Genomic DNA, 22,720 nt, shown 5'->3' with positions numbered 1-22,720 from the left:
TTTCTATAGCAAATTATTTAACCTTTCTTCCCAAATTTCTCACCTATCCATTTAGGAATGATTAATATCTACCACACACAGTTTTTAAAATAGATTGTAGATGTAAAGCGCTTAAAACTATACCTGGCACACAGAAAATGTCAATAAATGAAATTATTATTAATGTTGGCAGATGAAGAACAGAAAGAAGAAACAACAGATAAAGTACTGGATTGAATTACTAGGGCCATGGATACCTTCTTCCCCGGATGACTCTACTTTTCAAGTTCAGCAAGTGCACTGACCCAGATCACAGGCTCCTCCCTGTTTCCTCCTTTCAGCTTTACACCAATCCACATTCCTCAGGAGCAGGTTTTGGTTGTGCCTATAAATTAAGCTCTTTTGCTCACTGGTTAACCTTCTCATTTAGGAAGTTCAAACAAAAAAAACAACAAATCCCAGAATGGGCTGTAATTTTCCGTCAGGTGAAACTGGTATCACCATTGTGGAATTTGACATGGTGTTTCTTTCTCCTAACTAGATATACTGGTATTGGATCTGATTTCTCTCACATTTAAATGAATGCTAATGAAACCTGTATGTTCAGTAATGAAACATTCCCCCTGGTCCTTTCCTTGAATCTTTCTGGTGGTGATGCTTATTTGCCACACCCAAAATACCTATTTCACCCAACCTTATTCAATACTTCCCCAGCTCACCTTAATTCCAGGGTTCCTACTCCCTTATTTTTCTGTCCATCTCATCTACAAAACAAAATACCTAATGCTTCTGTCTTCTGCCACACTGCTTCCAGTCAATTCTATAATAAATTTTCCTTCTTACATATCAATGTTTTATAATATTCCATTATCTTATTCAGATAAGGTTTTTTTGTTTTTTGGTTTTTTTTGAGATGGCGTCTTGCTCTGTCACCCAGGCTGGAGTGCAGTGGCACAATCTCGGCTCACTGCAAGCTCCACCTCCCGGGTTCATGCCATTATCCTGCCTCAGCCTCCCAAGTAGCTGGGACTACAGGCGCCCGCCACTACGCCCAGCTAATTTTTTGTATTTTTAGTAGAAACGGGGTTTCACGTGTTAGCCGGGATGGTCTCGATCTCCTGACCTCATGATCTGCCTGCCTCGGCCTCCCAAAGTGCTGGGATTACAGGCGTGAGCCACCGTGCCCGGCCAAGGTACTTTATTTTTTAACAAAAAACAGACTTAATGCTGCATAAGAGCAAATACACAGCTGACATATTGCTGCGGGAAGTCAGGGACCCCAAAAGGAGGGACCAGTTGAAGCCGCGGCAGAAGAACATAAATTGTGAAGATTTCATGGACATTTATTAGTTCCCCAAATTAATACTTTCATAATTTCTTACGCCTGTCTTTACTGCAGTCTCTGAATATAAATTGTGAAGCTTTCATGGACACTTATCACTTCCCCAATCAATACCCTTGTGATTTCCTATGCCTGTCTTTAATCTCTTAATCCCGTCATCTTCTTCATAAACTAAGGAGGATGAATGTAGCCTCAGGACCCTGTGAGGATTGTGTCAACTGCACAAATTGTTTGTAGAGCATGTGTGTTTGAACAATATGAAATCTGGGCATCTTGAAAAAAGAACAGGATAACAGCGATGTTCAGGGAACGAGAGAGGTAACTTTGAACTGGCTGCTTCCAAAAGCAAATAGGAGAAATATCGCTGAATTCTTTTTCTCAGCAAGGAACACCCCTGAGAAAGAGAATGCGCCCTGAAGGTAGGCTTACAGATGGCCCCTTTAAGACATGCTGTCTTTTATGTTGGAAGCCCAAGGGATGAAATAAGCCCCGGTCTCCTGTAGCGCTCCCGACTAATAAATTTTGGACAGACTGGTTGTCTGCTCTCAAACCCTGTTTCCTGATAAGATGTTATCAACGACAGTGCGTGCCTGAAACTTCATTAGCAATTTAAATTTCGCCTCATCCGGTGGTCCTGTGATCTCGCCCTGCCTCCATTTGCCTTGTGATATCTTATTACCTTGTGAAGTGTGTGATCTCTGTAACCCACACCCTATTCATGCACTCCTTCCCCTTTTGAAAATCGCTAATAAAAACTTGCTGGTTTTATGGCTTGGGGAACATCACGGATCCTGCCGACATGTGATGTCTTCCCCGGACACCCAGCTTTAAATTTCTCTCTCTTGTGCTCTTTCCATTTACTTCTCAAACCAGCCGAGACACTTAGGAAATAAAAAAGAACCCACGTTAAACATCGGGAGTGGGTTCTCCCGATAACATATTATTCTGTTCTACCACAGCATATGTAAAACACCCTAAAAATAGACTAATAACCAGATGTAGTGGGTCAAGACTGTAATCCCAGCTACTCTGGAGGCTGACGCAGGAGGATCAACTGAGCCAGGAGTGTGAGGCTGCAGTGAACTATCAGTATGCCTATGAACAGTTACCGCACTTCAGCCTGGGCAGCATAGCAACAGAGACCCAGTCTCTTTAAAATAAAAATTAAAAACAAACTAAAAATCAAATTTTTAGGTTAATCGAATAACATAAAATTTAAAATGACCTAAAAATCAAATCAAAGTGCCTGATCTTTGATGTATCAAAGATCATAATATTTGACATATGATCAATAAACACAAACTATATTAAAATGTATATACAGAACTTAGTTAAGCTACCCTTTGGAGCAAGCTAAAAAAGCTCCAAATTTGGCTGGGCGTGGTGGCTCACGCCTGTAATCCCAGCACTTTGGGAGACTGAGGCACATGGATCACTTGAGGCCAGGAGTTCAAGACCAGCCTGGCCAACATGGTGAAACCTCCCCGCCACGTCTCTACTAAAAATAGAAAAAATTAATTAGGTGTGGTGATGGACACCTGTAATCCCAGCTACTTGGAAGGCTGAGGCAGGAGAATTGCTTGAACCCAGTAGGCAGAGGTTGCAGCGAGTCGAGATTGCACCATTGCGCTCCAGCCTGGGCGACAGAGTAAGACCCTGTCTCGACCAGGGGAAAAAAAAAAAAAAAAAAGCTCCAAATTTGCAGATTTTTTAAGATGAAGTAAGGATTTTATTTCAGTAAACCCTACACAAAAATAAAATTATTTAAAGAAATGAGAGAACTACTTTTTTTTTTTTTTTTTTTTTGGAGACGGAGTCTCTCTCTGTCGCCCAGGCTGGAATGCAGTGGCCGGATCTCAGCTCACTGCAAGCTCCGCCTCCCGGGTTTACGCCATTCTCCTGCCTCAGCCTCCCGAGTAGCTGGGACTACAGGCGCCCGCCACCTCGCCCGGCTAGTTTTTTGTATTTTTTAGTAGAGACGGGGTTTCACCGTGTTAGCCAGGATGGTCTCGATCTCCTGACCTCGTGATCCGCCCGTCTCAGCCTCCCAAAGTGCTGGGATTACAGGCTTGAGCCACCGCGCCCGGCCCATTTTTTTTTTTTTTTTTGAGACAGAGTTTCACTCTTGTTGCCCAAGCTAGAGTGCAATGGCGTGATCTCGGCTCACTGCAACCTCTGCTTCCTGGGTTCAAGCGATCCTCCCTGCCTCAGCCTCCCAAATAACTGGGATTGCAGGCACACACCATGACGCCCAGCTAATTTTTTGTATTTTTAGTAGAAACGGGGTTTCACCATGTTAGCTGGGCTGGTCTCAAATTCCTGACTTCAGGTGGTCTGCCCGCATTGGCCTCCCAAAGTGGTGGGATTAAAGGCATAAGCCACCGCGCCCGGCCCAAGAACATTGTTAAACACTTCTGAGAAACAGAAATTGTTAGACTTTCCTGAACCCCTTACTATACTGTTTCACTAAATTATTTTACTTGGAAAAAAACTTCAAATAATAAGTGATAAGAATTTAAATTATGACAGCTATTCAAACCATACTTAATCATCTAAATATTAAAATTCACTTGGCTCCTTCAGGTCAGAAGCAGCTACACAGAGTGAAGGACCAACAAAAGGAGAGGATATGGTATAGGGAGCAACGCCCCGTCCTGGCTACTAGGACTCCTGGGTTCTAAACTAAGACTAAACCAATTCACAGAGTGACCTGAGAAAAGTCACTTCCTTTCTCTAGCCCTAACTGATGAAACGGGGGATGAGATTACTTAAATTCTAAGGTCCCTCTGAGGTAAAATATTCTTAGTCTAATGAAGAAAGAAAATCGAGAGGGAGGAGGAGGGCAGTGCACATGTGTGCATATGTGCATGTGCATGTGTGTGTATCCCTGCCAGCCCTAGGATTCTACAAGTGCTGAAATGAAAAATAAAGATAAGACATCCTTGCAGAGTTAAGAACAGGTTAATGTGTGCAGTTTCTCCTCTGCCTCTGCTCTTTCCACCCCTCTCCTCCCTTCTTCTGTCTCTTCCCCCCTTCTAACCCCTTCCTCAATTTCTCTCTTGCCTCGAGCTTCTCTCCTGAACTCCAAATCTGTCTTGATTACTACATCCAGTCCTTAATGTCTACAAGCTATCACCACTTACTTTTGCCATCTCTAGCCTGTCCCCTACTTCCAACACACAATTCATTGTCCTTAAACCACTACAGATTGAGTACCCCTTATATGAAATGCTTGGGACCAGAAGTGTTTTGGATTTCAGATTTTTGAATATTTGCATATACCTAATGAGGTGTCTTGGGGCCCAAGTCTAAACACAAAATTCATTTATGTTTCATATATACCCTATACACACAGTTTAAAGGTAATTTTATTTTTCCCTCCAGGATACTAAATTCTGTTGTGCACCTGCTTTTTGACTGCAACCTGCCACAACAGGTCAGGTATGGATTTTTCCACTTATGACACCATGTCAACATTCAAAAAGTTTTAGATTTGCAAGCATTTTGAATTTAGGGTTTTTGGATTAGGGATGCTCAACCTGTACTTAGAGGACAAAGAGAATGTAAGTAACTACTATGATAAATGGATCACTGAAACTGGTTCTTGGCTTCTACGGACTTATATAAATAATAAATCTAATGCCTTCTGTCCATAGAAATCTCAACCAACAAAAAAGCAAACCACTTATTGGACACCCATCATATATCACATATTTTACATACTTTATCTTTTTTAAACCTTACAGTGATCCTGCTTAGTAGGGAAATTGTCACCCACATTTTACAAAAAGAGGCCTAGAAAAATTGTAAACTGAAAGTGACAGAGATGTCTGACTCTGACACCCATACTTTCCACTATCCAGTTTATGATGGTCAATAGATTGTTCTGTCAAATTGGCCACCAAGGCAAGAAACTCCAGAGATCCAAGGACAACTTTATTTCTAATGGCCCAGAATTGAAACCTGGATGCTACACACATTAGTAAATCAAAAGTACAGCTGACATCAGGGAGACAGCAGGCTGGCAAAGGGAACTCTACCCAGATTATCTGAACTTTCAAACACCATTTAAAGACTGCATAGCAAAGGGTTTTGTTTGTTTTAAACTCTGCTTCAGTTACCAAGGTTTTGGAGAAAAACTGTAGGTCTCCCTTCAAAAAAAAGTAGATTTTTTTTTTTTTTTTTTTTTTACCATTCAAAAAAACATAGATTCAGAAATAAAGTTCAGGACTAAATAGGCACATCTCTTCATAAAGAAGTGCTGTCAATATTATTTCTCCCCCAAAAATTTGTAGGGCCATACTTATTTGTCAGATTTTGAAAGTAAAATAAGAGAATTCAGTTTCCAGTTACGGTGCCCGACAGCAATTCTTCCACTGAACACAGCCAAAAATTCTGGACAAAATATTTTCACAATTTTCTTAAAAGCAACACAAAAATAGCAAGGAATTATCTGGCCAAAATAAAAGGGAAAATGGGAACCCTGTGAGGTAAGGGAACAAAAAGCCATTTTTGCCCTTAGGATATTGGACAATCAGAACAAACAGCCAGGACCCAAGGAGCAAAAATCAAACACCCCACTCCTCCAGAGTGTACACTCTAATACGTGATATACCTCACATTTAGCTAGGACCCTAAAGGGCTTGTCTTCAAAGCAAAGATGAAACAGAAGTATATTGGCCCTCAAATGTATTCACAATCAAAAGTCACATCAGCTAGGTGGCCCAAACATCTAAAGTAATGCCTTTACTTTAAAGTGATTCTGGGCCGGGCGCAGTGGCTCATGTCTGTTATCCCAGCATTTTGGGAGGCCGACGCGGGCAGATCACTTGAGGCCAGTGGTTCAAGACCAGCCTGGCAAACATGGCAAAACCTCGTCTCTACTAAAAATACAAAAATTAGACAGGTGTGGTGGTGCACACCTATAATTCCAGCCACTCTGGAGGCTGAGGCAAGAGAATTGCTTGAACCTGGAAGGCAGAGGTTGCAGTGAGCCAAGATCAAACCACTGCACTCCAGCCTGGGTGGCAGTAAGACTGTCTCAAAAAAACATGAAAAATAAAGTGGTTCTAGACTGGTAATAACTCTAGACATCTACCAGAAACAAATGCAAAAAAAAAAAAAAACCTTTCTGAAGAAGGTACCTTTATTTGAGAGCTCAGATTAGTCTCATATTTTTTCTTTTTCTTCTTTTTGAGATAAAGTCTCTGTCGCCCAGGCTGGATTGCAGTAGTGCAATCTCGGCTCACTGCAACCTCTGCCTCCTGGGTTCAGGTAATTCTCCTGCCTCAGCCTCCTGAGTAGCTGGGATTACAGGTACCCACCACCACCCCCAGCTAATTTTTATATTTTTAGTAGAGACAGGGTTTCACCACGTTGGCCAAGCTGGTCTCGAACTCCAGACCTCAGGTAATCCGCCTGCCTCAGCCTCCCAAAGTGCTGGGATTACAGGCATGACCCACTGTGCCTGTCCAGTCTCACAGTTTTTCAAGGACAGTAGACAGCACACGAAGATAAACTAAGGATACAAGGGAACAAGCCATCATGAGCAAGAACCAGCAGAAATAACAGACCACACAAAGGCACCTCTAAGACCTCAGATAAAAGAAGTGCAGAGACACTAACTAAAAAATAACTACTTACTACATTTAAAGAATTAAAGATGACATTGAAAACATCTGCAGAGAACAGAACAATAATTTTTTAAGAAATGACTGAGCAGATTTGAAAAGAAACCAAAATGAACTTCAACAATAACCAAAACTAAAAATTCAGTGGATGGTTTTAACAGATTAGACTCAACTGAAGAGAAAATTAATGGACTGGAAGATAAGTCATTTACAGACTGGAAAATAAGTCAGAATAAATTATCAAGAATAAAGCATGGAAAGATAAAAAGTCGGAAAATACAGTGCAGATAATGGAGAAGCCATAAGATCATGTAATCAAACACCCAAAAGGAGAAGAAAGGAAAATGCAATCAAGGACAAACCTAACAAGACAGCAAGTGAGAAATGTGCAGAACTAATGAGAAGCCAATCCACAAATTCAAGGAGTCTAACGAAGTCCCAAACAAAATAAAAAGAAATCTATGCTGGGAGTGGTGGCTCATGCCTGTAATCCCAACACTTGGGAGGCGGAAGCGGGCAGATCACGAGGTCAGGAGACCGAGACCATCCTGGCTGACACAGTGAAACCCCATCTCCACTAAAAATACAAAAAATTAGCTGGGCGTGGTGGCGCATGCCTGTAATCCCAGCTACTCAGGAGGCTGAGGCAGGAGAATCGCTTGAATCTGGGAGGTGCTGGTTGCAGTGAGTCGAGATCGTGCCACTGCACTCCAGCCTGGACAACACAGCTAGATTCCATCCCCCCCAAAAAAAGAAAAAAAGAAATCTATACTGTGACACATCATAATGAAACTACAGAACACCAAAGACAGAGAAAATCTCAAATGTAACCAATAAAATAAGCTGGAAAGCAGTAAAACACAGTAGCATCTTTATGTCTGTTATTTAAAAAAATAAATAAATAAGCATCAGTGTGGCTCTGCTTACCTCAGAAGGTTGTACAGATTAAATGATACAGTGTATCTGAAAGGGCTTTAAAGAAAACTGTAAAGAGTGCTGGCTGTGGCAGTACATATACTCAGATTGGAACAATACAGATGATTAGCCTGGCCCCTAGACAAAAAATATGAAAAAATAAAACTGTAAAGATATCTGGAGATGTAAGTGACAGCTTGTACAAAACCTATTTCATTCTTGGTCATTCAGCCTCTCTCTGAACCTCACTTTACCTCATTGACCTGATTATTTCCAAAGTTCATTCCAGCTCAAAGATTACTCTGTCAGTACATCTCAGTCAGAAGGAGGTGATTCAAATTATAATATTCTACTGCCTAAAAATAAAATGCTAGCTATCATCAGAAAGAACAATGGAAAAAGAAATTATATCCCAAATTCTATAAAAAGCCAACCATATATGGAATACTAATAGAAGTGTTGAAATCACCAAACTTTTATAGATATGTAAAAACAGAAAAAACAACTAAAGCAGTGGTTCTCAACCCTTGCTGCCTACTGGGGAGCTCAAAAAATACTAATGCTAGGGGTCCTCATTCCTAAGATTTTGATTTAATTGATCTGGGGTACAGTCCAGGGCATTGGTATTTTTAAGTGTTCCCTCTGATTATTCTAATATTATAGCTAAGGTTGAGAAACACTGAACTGAAGAGACATATGATAGGATATGTTTTAAAAGATTAAAGCCTCTATAACCTTTCTAAAATATAAAGATTATGAAATTATCAAGAATATGAGTAGAATGAAAAACGAACCTGCTGACAAAATTATACCATACCACAATGGGGCTCGCCTCCTCCAAATGTAAAGGAAGTGGTTTAAAGAGCCAAATAAAGTGTAGGATTCATTTTATAATGTGGTTAGTAAATTTACACAATTTGTTACCCATGATGTAATGCAAAGTTAAGATAAACACATTCAGAAAAGTTTATATGAATTCCAAGGTAACAGATACCTACAAAGTTATTAAGGAAAGCAAATACTCTTGAAGCATATCCTCAATGTTCTGAGGCTGACACTGAAGGCAAGCATTCACTCCCATTAAATATCTTTTAGTCCCAGAATATTATACTGCATGGCCTCAGGATGGCACTTGTATGCTCTAGCCTCAGAAAAATTCATGACTAAAGATTATGCTTTCTCTGGGGATGAGGAGATAACCGAGAGCAAAAGTTTAGCATCATGCATCTGCAACCATTTATTTATTAAGCACTTACTTTATGTTATGTACCATGCCTCTGCTAAGTACTTTAAATTATCTTAATTTAATTCTCACAAGGTAATTTGTTATCCTCATCTTACACATGAGGAAACTAAGGCTCTGAGAGATCAGAATCATGGCAAATATGTATTTTAGGCGTAAAATACAATAGTAAGTTTTAAAGCAAGAATTTTAAGCCCAGGTCTCTGCCATATTGCCTTTTGTGATAATTATAAATAATAGTCACAATAATAAAGACAAACTCATTTTAAGTATTTATGTTTTCCATTAAAAAGCTCAGTAAATCTTCTCAGCTGTCCCATGAGGCTGCTCATTCTCTCTATATACATATATTTTTGTTTGTTTGATTGATTTGTTTTGAGACAGAGCCTCACTCTGGCACCCAGGCTAGAGTGCAGAGGCGCAATCATAACGCACTGCAGCCTTGATCTCCAGGGCTCAAGCAATCCTCGCACCTCAGCCTCACAAGCAGCTGGGACCACAGACGCATGCCAACGCACCCAGCTAATTTTCTGAATTTTTTGTAGAGATGGGGCTTCACCATGTTGCCCAGGCAGCACTATTTTTTTTTTTTTTTTCTGAGACAGGGTCTCCTTCTGTTGCCCAGGCTGGAGTGCAGTGGAGTGATCATGACTCACGGCAGCTTCAACCTCCCAGGCCCAAGCAATCCTCCCACCTCAGACTCCCAAGTAGCTGGGACTACAGGTGAACACCATCACACCCAGCTAATTTTTAAAAATTCTTTTTCTGGAGATGGTGTTTTGCCATGTTGCCCTGGCTGGTCTTGAACCCCTAGGCTCAAGTGATCCTCCTGCCTCAGCCTCCCAAAGTACTGGGATTACAGGTTTTGAGCCACTGTGCCTGGCCCTCTAAATACTGTTGAGTCATCTTTGACTCCTCTTTTTCTCAAACCCCACATTCTACCCTTTAGCACATCTTGTTGGCTCTACCTTCAAAAATGTATCAAAATATATATTCACATATCTTATCACTACCACCTTAGTTCATCTTCTGCCTGGATTTATTAAAGTAGCCTCCTAACTAGTCCCCCTGCTGCTTCTACTTATTTTCCCTCCAAGTCTATTCTGAATCCTTACAAGGGGTCCCTTTTAAAGATGGTTTCACTCCTTTGCTTAAAACGTTCCACTAGCTGCTCATCTTGCGGAGGTATAAAGCCAAAGTCCTTACAATGGGCAAGACTCTGTCTGACACAACTTCTTCCATTACTACCTGTTTGACATGACTTCTTCCATTCTCTTCCTCTACTTTAGCCACTTTTACCTCCTTGATATTCCTTAAATATTCCAAGCATGCTCCCTTCCCCCAGCTGTTCCTTCTGTCTAGAAAGCTCTTTCCTCACCTTAGATATCACCTTTAAAGGTCTTAGCTCGAATGGCATCTTATCAGTGAATCCTTTCTTCCCCATTCCACCCTCTGAAACCCTCATATTTTCCTTCCCAACATTCTATGTATTTATTTATCACTGTCTGTCTGCCTCAAAAATTTAAGCCTCATAAGGGCAAGATCTGTATTTTTGTTGTTGTATCTCCAGTGTCTAGAACAAGGCCTGGCATGAAGTAGATGCTTGAAAAATATGTGGGGAGTGAAAATACAAATTATTAATGCCAAAACCCAGAAAATACAAATTATTAATGCCAAAACTCCAGCATACAGCCTCCACACTAAATGCCCTAAGCTACTCAATCTTGCCACCTTTTCCATACAACTCTAACACTTCCAGGTAAATATCAGGGCCTCTCCTATACCACACACCACACACATACCAAAATCTAGAGCCAACATTGTTTATTTTTTATTTACTTGCCTGCTTTCTCATAAGTCAGAGATTTTCAAATACTGAGCCTTAGGTTCTCATGACCTCATAAAGTTCTTTCCTCTTGCTACTATTCTCCCCATTCACTGCTAGCTCTTCTCTCCTTCACCTTTTTTTTTTTTTTTTTTTGAGATGGAGTGTCACCAGGCTGGAGTGCAGTGGTGCGAGCTCGGCTCACTGCAACCTCCAACTTGCTGGTTCAAGTGATTCTCCTGCCTCAGCCTCCAACACACACCACCACACTCAGCTAATTTTTGTATTTTTAGTAGAGACAAGGTTTCACCATGTTGGCCAGGATGGTCTCGATCTCTTGACCTCGTGATTCACCTGCCTCGGCCTCCCAAAGTGCTGGGATTACAGGTGTGAGCCACCGCGCCCGGCCTCTCCTTCACTATCCTAAAGAAATTAGCCTTTTCCCCAAATGATAAACACTCTGATTCTTCTACAAGTTATATCATACTAATAACTAGACTGCATGTTTCTTTGAGGTCATCTAGCACAACACCTCACGTACAGAAATTTTTCTCAAATATTATTAGTATTCCTTCTCCAATTCCTTTCACAAATGTAAAGCTCACTAATAATCTTAATCATTCTTTTTTCCCCCCATGAACTGACGCCTAATCTCAACTGGATGTGAGGAGGGGAGCATTACCAAAAATAAAAGAATTTCTCAACTAAGATGGGCAAGAGTGAAATAAACGACAAATAAATAGGTTTTTTGCTAAAACGTGGCTGTTTCCTTACTCCTAAGATCTGAAAGAGGGAGGAAGCGGTAAGGGCAGGCCAGGTAGATGAGAGCTGGGATTGCCTTTCACAACTCTTCCCTGGCAATCTGAAAGAGCAGGACTGACAGGTTCTTGAAGGGGCAAATTTGACTTAATCGTAAAGGTATTTGTGTTGACTCTGGTGTTAATGGCTTAGGAAGAGATTTAAAAATTAAAAGGAAGACACCAACTGATTCGTATTTCATCACAATGCATTCAACTATTTTACTTCCTATTGTGTCTCTAAGAACATTCCAGTAGCAAAAGAAAAATAAAGAAGATTCAAAGTAATGACGGTCAAGAAATAATTTTTTTTCCAATTACACTAATAAGGGGGGACAAAGACCAGAGATTACTGCAAACTCTTCCCCTCAAAATATATCATACTCATTCTGTTAGGAAAATGACACATTTTTAAAGTTTCTCTGTGGAAGCTTAATTTAATTTGAGCACAAAACAAAAGATAATGTTAAAAAAGTAGTGTCCAGGCCGGGCGCGGTGGCTCAAGCCTGTAATCCCAGCACTTTGGGAGGCCGAGACGGGCGGATCACAAGGTCAGGAGATCGAGACCATCCTGGCTAACACGGTGAAACCCCGTCTCTACTAAAAATACAAAAAAACTAGCCGGGCGAGGTGGCGGGCGCCTGTAGTCCCAGCTACTCGGGAGGCTGAGGCAGGAGAATGGCGTAAACCCGGGAGGCGGAGCTTGCAGTGAGCTGAGATCCGGCCACTGCACTCCAGCCTGGGCGACAGAGCGGGACTCCGTCTCAAAAAAAAAACAAAAAAAAAAAACAAAAAAACAACAACAACAACAACAACAAAAAAGTAGTGTCCTTGGAGGGCACAGTGGCTCACGCCTGTAATACCAGCACTTTGGGAGGCTGAGGCGGGCAGATCACTGAGGTCAGTAGTTCAAGACCAACCTGGCCAACATTGTGAAACTCCGTCTCTATAAAACACAAAAATTAGCCAGGCATGGTGGCATATGCCTGTGATCCCAGCTACTTGGGAGGCCGAGGCAGAAGAATTGCTTAAACCTGGGAGGCGGAGGTTGCAGTGAGCCAAGACTGCACCACTGCACACCAGCCTGGGCAACAGAGCGAGACCCTCTCTCCAATAAAAGGAAAAAAAAAAAAAAACAGGAGTCTCTTTAATATGATAAGCACCCATGGGAAAGCTATCTGAAATTAATAAACATTTGCCACAAACAATTGTTTGTGGATGTGTGCATAAAAATTGAAGATCAACTACAGCTGCCGGTAAATTGAAAAGTTAAGGGGGGGCGAGGATGGGTTGGAATTCTCCAACTTCTACAGGTAGAAAGGTAAGTATTGTTTTCTGGTGTGGCTTTTTTTTTTTTTTTACCAAATTAGTGTGACTTATCTTCCATTCCCAAAACTGGAAAAGAAATTAAATTTTAAGTAGCTAATACAAAAATCATTCCCCACAACCGCACATTAAACTTTGCCTTTAACATTTCCTTGAAGCCTGAAATCCACACCTTTCTAGAAGGTACTGCTAACAAAGATCAATCTGTAAGTATTCAAATTTGTTGGAAACTACATAGACAAGGTCAAAGACTTGCAAATATCAGATAGACTAGATCGACTAAATACTACAGCAACGTAACAGTAGGGATGAAAAAGTTGCCAAATAATATAAACATATAACTACAGACTTACAAAGAATCATAGGAACGACCGGCCACTCCCTAACTTCATTCAACTGCTCATTTGTCATCTCTCAGAGGCCTACCCTGACCACCCCATCTAAAATAGCTGCCCCTATCACACTCTATTCCTGCACTCTGACTTATTTCTTCCTCACAGCAGTTGCCACTATAAGCCATTATATTCTATAGGCGCATTTGCTCGACCGTTTGCCTCTCCACTAAAACATAAACTCCATGAGGGCAGAAGCTTGGTCGGTTTTTTAAAATCACAGGGCCTAGACACATAGCTGGCACTGAACACACAGGTGCTGAATAAATAAATGATAAAACTGAAACCCAGAGAGGTTAAAGGATTTCCTCAAGGTCACAGAGCTAGCAACAAACACAGCCCTTACTATAACCTTGTCTGCTATAGACCTGTGTGTTCGCTCTTTCCATAGGCACTTCCACTACATCACAGAGCCTGTTCCAGCACATGATTCTATTTAACAGATTTCTCCTCTTCTTTTTTTTTTTTAAGTGCCAAAGAAAATACATGTTACCAAAAAAAGTGACACACTGGGTAGCATTTTAAACTCAAGTGTTTCGCCAACTAAAACTATACTCAAATTTCATAAGTATACAGGCTTAGCCCGTAAAACAGAAAGGCACAACTATTCATAGTTCTTTAAGTTCCTTTTGAAATTGGTGTGTATGCCCTGGAAGTTTTAAGAAGAACCACTGAAAACCTATTCACCAATTCTGAATGGCCTGTAAAGTATCAGCCGCACTTTCATTCTTTTCAGAGCCCACAAAATCTCCTCCCTGGATATACTTTATCTTGTAGATTATGCAAGGCAATGTAACTAACTTCAAAGCCCCTTTAGTTCCTTTTAAAGTACAAGAAAATCTCCCAAAACACTGAACATAAAATTAACCCGTGGGAAGTTTCAGATTCTGAGAACAGGAACCATCTCTTAACCATTCTCTCTGACTGCAATCATGTAGGTCCTTCGTTTAAAATGCATTAATTGGAAATACCTAAAAGAAACGTGGGAAGAGGCCGGGGGATCGCAAGAAAGTGGGGAAGAGACATTCACATATATAAAAAAGGGAGCTGATATATGAATAACACTTTTGCCCAACGTCAACTTCTCGCCTCGAGTCAAGGCCTCACTGACACAACTTCTGTTGTCTTCTTGATCACCTTCCTTGAAGAAGAGAGGGGCCAAGGCCGGCACGTTCTGCGGAGACTGTCTCTAGACCTAGGATGGGGCACACCAGGACAGCGGACGATTTGCGCCGCGTCTCTCAAAACTACTGCCAGCCCAATTAGTAAACCGAGAGGGCAGCCCTGAGATGCAGGATGGCCAGAGAGTTGAAATGAGCCTGGGAGTTAAAGAGTGGGATGGTGCGGACGAACAGGCGTGGGAAGGGTAAACAACGCACCAGGAGCGAGAGTGAGAACAGGGTCGAGATGGGGTCAGTGAAAGGCAAAAGGCGAAGAGAAGGGGACTGGGCTCCGGGTGGGATGGGCGGCAGCAAAGGGGGAGGGGACGCGAATAGGCTGGGGGAGGGGGAGAAGGGTCCGGGGCGGGGCGGAAGGGAGCAAAGAGGCGGGATGAAGACGGCCAGGCCGGGAGGGTCTTTACCTGCAGCTCCGCCCGCTCCACCTCCCACTGGGCTCTCTCCACCTCGAAGCGGGCCCACTCGTGCTGCAGGAAGTGCAGGATCCCCGGGAGACTGTACTGGGCTCGGGCCGCCCCCGCCGCAGCCGCAGCCGCAGCCGCCCCGTCGCCGGCCGCGGCAGCCTCCGCCAGAGGCCCGAGCCCCTTGGCACCGCCGGCGCCCGGGTGGTTGTTGCTGAAGAAAACGCCGGGACCCGCCTGCTCGTCCATGGCGGCTGCAGATACCCGGGAAGCTGCCCCGGCGCCCAGCAGCGGAGGCAACAGCGGCGGCAAGCAGCGCCTCCTCCTCCCTCCGCCGCTCCCGCCCACACCCCAGTCAGCAGGGAGCAGCCGCCTGGGCGCGGGGGCCGGCCGAGCCCGTGACGGGCCGGGAAATGGGTCAACTGCGGCGCGCTGGCGGCCCGGGGCTTGCCGGGAAATGTAGTCGCGGGGCGGAGCGCGGGCGAGCGCGGCCCGGGCGGCCTGTAGGGCTGCGCCTCAGCTTGGGCGTGGCCTCGGGCCCGCCCCGCCCCGGCTCGCCGCGGAGGGGGCCGGCTGGGCGAGGAGCGCGGGTTTCCTCTGGGGCCAGCTGGGCGCGGGCTGGCAGCTCTCCAGCCTTCCTCGCACGCGGAAGTTCGCGGGCGGCGCTCCCTGTTGCATTCACACACACACACACACGGAAGTTATCACGCCAAGATACCAGCTCGAGCTGCACATCTTTTAAGGCTTCCTGGCCGTTCTGTGAAGAAACAGGCTCAAAGCGAGCTACCCGGTGCGGGCGCTGGACGGGGGTTCTCCCTCCAGCTGCCCTGCGTGCTCTCGCTTGGGCTCAGTCTTTGGAGTTTCTCTCACCCTAGACGCTCCTCCATTCTGCCAATCTGCGGGTCGCTGTCGCTCCTGCCTTTCTTTTCTGACTGGAGGGGCTCAAACCTGTTGCCTGACCAGTTTTCATTTCTAAGGAACGCCGATCATCTCTCTAAGACAACGCCGCAGCTTTCTACTGCTGCTTCCAAATTGTGATTTGTTGACAGCCCATCTGAAAAAAGGGCTCCGTTGAAGTTTCTTTCCCTTTGCAGTCCTCCTGCAGTAAATCCTGTAAAAGTTTTAGCATCCAATAACAGATACTGTTTTTTTTGTCTCATTTTTCCTATCTTACTCCCGCTGATTTTTACTCCACTTAATTGAACAAATATTTTTATTATCAGTTATCTCCCGCGCTGGGATATTAAGATAAATGACGTCGTTTCTGTAATCAGAGATTGGCATATAATCAAATATCACAAGGCCTTAGTAGCTACACCCCCTTGAAAAAGCAAGTTCCCTTTCTGCTCCCTAGCGCGGTCTTAGATATCCTGGCTCCGCTCCTTTTTCTCTTGTCCTGTTCCCAGTTTCACGATTCACCTGCCAACTGGCAACAGCATCCGCCTACCAAAGGTACACCAAAGTCCTTTCCTTTTAAGTGACTCCCTGTAAATATTTTCCTTCTCCGAAGTCTGATAACATGTCACTATAAATTCACACTACAACAGTGGCAGAAAGGAAGGCCCCTGAAAACAATTTAACAAATGCAAATAAAATTAAGCACTTATTTTGTCACCCTAACAAGTTACCGAATTCTTACGTTTTGTAGGACGTACTTCTGGGCTATCAGACTTGATGGCCATGAAAAAATGTAAAGATCTAGGCTGCTGAGTGACATGTCAGGGAAAGATATCCTGTCCCTGTCCTCTGTCCCCTCCCCCCTTTCGCATGGCTACTTGCAGAAAGGACAGGAAACACATTGTGTCTGCTCTGGTTGCAAATAAAGATGGAGAACTCTCTTCTCTCGGTTAATGTTTCTGCTTTATGAATTCCTTCTTTATTATCATCAAAGATTGATCCAGGCCTGGCCAAATTCCCTGTGCCATAACTTATTTTGGCTGTCGGCGTCCTTTGAGATACAGCCCAGTCTTCTCATTAATAGTTCAAGGAACTAAATTCCAAAAAAATTGAGACTTGTCAACAATGAGGCCTTGAGTGAGACGACATGTCCGAAAATTCCTTTAAGTCAATTCATAGCAGACCACAAAATGTAATTAAACTTATAGATAATCTGGACTACCACACATATACAAAAACTATTTTAATTCATAGTTCAGCTTTATTACTCACAATACCTCTTTTTGCTTTACGAGAACTCATTTACATTTTGGCCGGGCGCCATGACTCACGCCTGTAATCCCAGCACTTTGGGAGGCTGAGGCGGTAGATCACTGGAGCCCAGGAGTTGTGGGCAGGAGGCAGGAGAATAGGGTCTGGAGGCAGGGAACATAAAGTAGATTCACGCTGACTTCCTAGAACTGAATCAAATGGAAACACTTCAGCTATAACAGGAAATATACTCTCCATTTACATAGGGCGCACACCAAGTAAATGTCGTTGTAACTTTACTTCATCCTCTTTATTTACATAGGGCGTACACCAAGTAACCAATGGAAACCCCTAGAGGGTATTCAAACCCCAGAAAATTCTGTAACGGGGCTCTTGAGCCCCTATGCTCGGGCCTGCCCCCACCCTGTGGAGCCTACTTTCATTTTCAACAAATCTGTTTTTGTTGTTTCATTCTTTCCTTGCTTTGTTTGTGCGTTTTTTCCAATTCTTTGTTCAATATTTCAATAACCTGGACACCCTCCACCGGTAACAGTTGGAGACCAGCCTGGCCAACACGGCAAAACCCGTCTCTACTAAGAATACAAAAATTAGCCAGGTGTGGTGGCACATGCCTGTAGTCCCAGCTACTTGGGAGGCTGAGGTATGATAATTGCTTGAACCCGGGAGGCGGAAGTTGCTGTGAGCCGAGATCATGACACTGCACTCCAGCCTAGGCAATACAGCGAGACTGATTCAAAAAAAAAAACTATAGGAGTATGAATACCATACTTTTAACTGGGCCTGGCGCGGTGCTCATGCCTATAATCCTAGCACTTTGGAAGGCTGAAGCGGGTGGATTGGATTGCCTTAGCTCAGGAGTTCAAGACCAGCCTGGGCAACACTGCGAAACCCCGTCTCTACTAAAATGCAAAAAAAAAATCAGCCGGGCGTGGCTAATTTAAAAAAAAATTATAGCTTGCGCCTATAATCCCAGCTCAATTCTCTCATTGTTTAATATGGGAACAATAGGCACCAAATAAATTTGCTGTAAAGTTAAATGAGAGAAAAAAAGTAAATCCCCTCTCATAGTGCCTACTATACGGTGTATTAGTTCACAAGAGTAACTGAAACAAAATATGTGAAGGAAACAGTCCCTGTTAAAATCTAGGGGCTCAATAATTGTTCTCTCCTTTCCCCTATTCAGAACTTTAAATTAGTTAAAATAATCTTTAAAAAACAAAAAAAGGGCCGGGTTCGGTGACTCATGCCTGTAATCCCAGCACTTAGGAAGGCCGTGATTCGTGGGCGAATCACGAGGTCAGGATAACCAGACCAGACTGGCCAACATGGTGAAATTCCGTGTCTACTAAAAATACAAAAAACTAGCTGGGCATGGTGGCAGGCGCCTGTAATCCCAGCTACTTGGGAGGCTGAGGCAGGAGAATCACTTGAACCCGGGAGGAGGAGGTTGCAGTGAGCCAAGATTCTGCCACTGCACTCCAGACTGGGCGACAGAGGGAGACTCCGCCTTAAAAAAAAAAAAGAAAGAAAGAAAAAAAAAACAGCCCAGATGGCGGTGGCTCACGCCTTTGATCCCAGCACTTAGGGAGGCAGAGGTGGGTGGATTACCTGAGGTCAGGAGTTTGAGACCACCCTGGCCAACATGGTGAAACCCCATCTCTACCAAAAATACACAAAAATTAGCCGGCCATGGTGGTGCGCGCCTGTAGTCCCAGCCACTGAGGAGGCTGAAGCAGGTGAATGTCTTGAAACTGGGAGGCGGAGGTTGCGGGGAGCCAAGATCGTGCCATTGCACTCCAGCCTGAGCAACAACAGCCAAACTCCGTTTTCGGAAAAAAAAAAAAAAAAAGGAAAACAAAAACAACCCCCCCCCCAAAAAAAAACTAACGCCTATGCCTAATCATTAAGCCTCAGATCTCAACGTGTTGTGATCATTTTATAATTAATAAAGCCAAAATGACAGAAAATAAGGGTTCCTTTCCCAGTACACAGAGCAATTGTCAAAATATTGATTTCATATATCACTACAATGAGTTTACAGTGAAAATGGTGAAATGTTGAAAGGTTGTTTAGATAATAGGAGTGTTTATTTTATTTTATTTTTATTTTTTGAGACGGAGTCTCGCTTTATCGCCAAGCTGGAGTGCAGTGGCGCGATCTCGGCTCACTGCAACCTCCACCTCCCGGGTTCAAGTGATTCTCCTGCCTCTGCCTCCCAAGTAGCTGGGATTACAGGCATGGGCCACCACGCCCAGCTAATTTTTTGTATTTTTAGTAGAGACGGAGTTTCACCATGTTGACCAGGATGGTTTCAATCTCTTGACTTCATGATCCTCCCACCTCAGCCTCCAAAAGTGTTGGGATTACAGGTGTGAGCCACTGCGCACGCCCAGCCTTTTTTTTTTTTTTTTTTTTAAAGACAGAGTCTCCCTCTGTCACCAGGCTGGAGTGCAGTGGCGCGATCTCGGCTCACTGAGATCTCCGCCTCCCGGGTTCAAGCGATTCTCCTGCCTCAGCCTCCCCAGTAGCTGGGACTACAGGTGCACACCACCACACCCAGCTAATTTTTTGTATTTTAGTAGGGACAGGGTTTCACCATGTTGGCCAGGATGGTCTCTATCTCCTGACCTGTCTGCCTGCCTCGGCCTCCCAAAGTGCCCGGATTACAGGTGTGAGCCACCTTGCCCTGCTGAGTGTTTACTATTTTTCAGTTTATATGTGTATGCTTTGTGGGATGAGGATTACAGATCTATAAAATGACAAATAATTCACCTGTTCTTCTGAAAAATGTGTCAGACCAGGCACAGTGGCTCTCGCCTATAATCTCAGCACTTTGAGGGGTAGAGGCAGGCGTATCACTTGAGGTCAGGAGTTCAAGACCAGCCTCGCCAACATGGTGAAACCCTGTTCTCTACTAAAAATATAAAAATTAGCTTGGCCTAGTGGTGGGTGCCTGTAATCCCAGCTACTCTGAAGGCTGAGGCAGGAGAATCACTTGAACCTAGGAGGCAAGATTACAGTGAGCTGAGATCTCACAACTGCACTCCAGCCTGGTGACAAGGCAAGAGACCTTCTCAATAAATAAGCAAATGAATGAATGAATAAATAAATAAATAAAATTTGTCATTAAAATGAATGGTTCTTTTTTTTGAGATGGACAAAAATTTCACATAAATCCAGTCACTTAATATGTATTTTTTTGTGACTGGCTTCTTACTGTAATGTTTTCTGTTTGTTTGCTTGTATTTGAGATGGAGTCTTACTCTGTTGCCCAGGCTGGAGTGCAATGGCACCGTCTCAGCTCACTGCAACGGCACCGTCTCAGCTCACTGCAACCTCTGCTTAATGGATTTAAGCGATTCTCCTGCCTCAGCCTCTCAAGTAGCTAGGACTACAGGCGCACCGCCACGCCTGGCTAATTTTCATATTTCTCATGGAGACAGAGTTTTGCCATGTTGGCCACGCTGGTCTTGAACTCCTGAGCTCAAATGATCTGCCCACCTAGGCCTCCCAAAGTGCTGGGATTACAGGTGTGAGCCACCATGCCCAGTCTATTTTTCTAAAACTGTTCAAAATGACCAGTTATTTGGGGCTCTGACTCTAACTGCTCAAAGAAAGATCTTTAAGTTGAACTTGATGGCTCTTTCAGAATTTTGGCCAGAAAGAAAGAAAAAAAAAAAAAGGACTACTTAATTGACAGGAGAAAGGCCTCCCCAAGGATTAAGAGAACTTTAGGGAATTGGCCTGGCGCGGTGGCTCACACCTGTAATCCCAGCACTTTGGGAGGCCAAGGTGGGCGGATCACGAGGTCAGAAGATCGAGACCATCCTGGCTAACACGGTGAAACCCCGTCTGTACTAAAAATGCAAAAAATTAGCTGGGCGTGGGGGCAGGCGCCTGTAGTCCCAGCTGCTCAGGAGGCTGAGGCAGGAGAATGGCATGAACCTGGGAGGCAGAGCTTGCAGTGAGCCGAGATCGCGCCACTGCACTATAGCCTGGGCGACTAAGCGTGACTCCGTCTCAAAAAAAAAAAAAAAGAACTTTAGGGAATAGAAATATGCAATAACCCATTGTTTATCCACCTCTTCTACCACCTGCTCACTCCCTAATCTCTCTCACCTCTCCTTTCTGCCTACCGTGCTTCAGGGGTCCAGTCTCTGTTTCAACCTTTCTCAGATTCCAGCCAGACTTACTCCCTAAATTTGAAGTCTGGTAATGGCTGCGTTGGGGTAACAGCCAATAATAAGTTAGAAATGAAGGAACTGTAGCATCTAAAATTTCTCTTGGAGTCCAAGAATTAAATCTATATTCAGTCTTGTGATAGGATGAGAAATTAGCTTCTATCAGTTGTTATCATTATTGTTACTATTATTTTCTTTTGTAATAGTATGACTGAAGTTAGGGAGTTGCCTAATTTTAATTTCTAAATTGATGTTTCATTTTGTTGAATTTAATAAGTTTAATGAAATAAAAATTTAATGTTAAAGTTAATTTTGTAGTGACTGATATTTAGAGAAACAGATACTTCAAATCTAAAATCAGGATTACTTTGACAAATCTAAATATCTAACACACGGGAGACTGAAATAATAATACAGCTCTGAAGCTGTAGCAAGACTTCTCTTGGAATATTAATGGTGATCAACTTCAGATTCTATTTCTCTAAGCAAAGGTACACTGGTTTTTGAAGACATTCTTTTCCTTTCTCCCCATCAATCCCATGCCTGCCTTCCCTACTCCTTTTCTCTTTCAAACTTTCCAATGAATGTAAGCTCTATTCAACAGATTGTTTTCTTTTAGTAACTAAGGTGTCCTCATTTCTAAGCCAGAAACTGAATTTCGAACAATTAACGTCTACTTCATTACATAAAAATAACTGTGTGTGTATGTGTGGTGTACAGAAAAAGAACATTTTTTATGAGCTTGCTATTCCTGTCAACTCTGCAGCTGAGATGCACTCATTTCCAGGTATAGCCACTTTCTCAGCAGACGACACTCAATTTTCATTTAGGCTTGAATTGCTCGGAACAGCACTGCCTTCCCAAGCTCCCACCTGGTAGTGCTTAGACATAAATTAAGTTGATCCTCAAAAAAATTCAAATGTGGTACAATATTTTTTACAAATATGATGGGCGAGGGGGAGGTGGAACGAAATCTGGCACTGTGCAAGAAAAACAAGAGAAATGAATGAAGTTGAAGAAATTCAATACATTTTGTTACGTTTTGAACACTGTTTTCCTTAGATTTTCTAAAACAGGATTTAACCTATTTTGCTTGTGCTATATCTCTCTCCCTCTACTCTCCAGGCCCTCAATATGCTACTGTTGTTCAATATGTGTTAATTATAGTACTTGCAGTTGTTCTCTGTAATGGAAAATTCTATCATTATCTATGTTATCTTCTTTCCCAGATTTCCCCTCAGCTGCAGGACATGAAGTAACAAGAGTGGGAGTGGTTGGAACCAGCTTATATACACTTTCACATGAACTCTAATACGTAACATTATTCCTGATAAACTGATTG

At 43.2% G+C, this 22,720-nt stretch overlaps 1 protein-coding gene across 3 annotated transcripts in view; it reads right to left on the bottom strand.

The window, feature by feature from the left end:
• The window catches only part of STRN (striatin), a 123,287-nt gene extending 107,906 nt beyond the window's left edge, over window positions 1–15,381 (bottom strand). For 2 of the 3 annotated variants that reach the window (XM_065527184.2, XM_065527185.2), the window contains exon 1: window positions 15,032–15,381. In XM_065527184.2, coding sequence (XP_065383256.1) covers window positions 15,032–15,277 — 246 coding nt within the window. In that variant the 5' untranslated portion in view covers window positions 15,278–15,381. The remainder of the gene's footprint in view (window positions 1–15,031) is intronic. The other variant, XM_065527186.2, reaches the window with a different exon arrangement.
• Window positions 15,382–22,720: the final 7,339 nt, after the last annotated feature.

Source organism: Macaca fascicularis, chromosome 13 (assembly GCF_037993035.2).
Source record: "Macaca fascicularis isolate 582-1 chromosome 13, T2T-MFA8v1.1".
In the NCBI taxonomy this organism is placed as follows: domain Eukaryota; kingdom Metazoa; phylum Chordata; class Mammalia; order Primates; family Cercopithecidae; genus Macaca; species Macaca fascicularis.
Note: the sequence above shows the minus strand (reverse complement) of the source record. Positions and strands in the feature narration are given on the sequence as shown.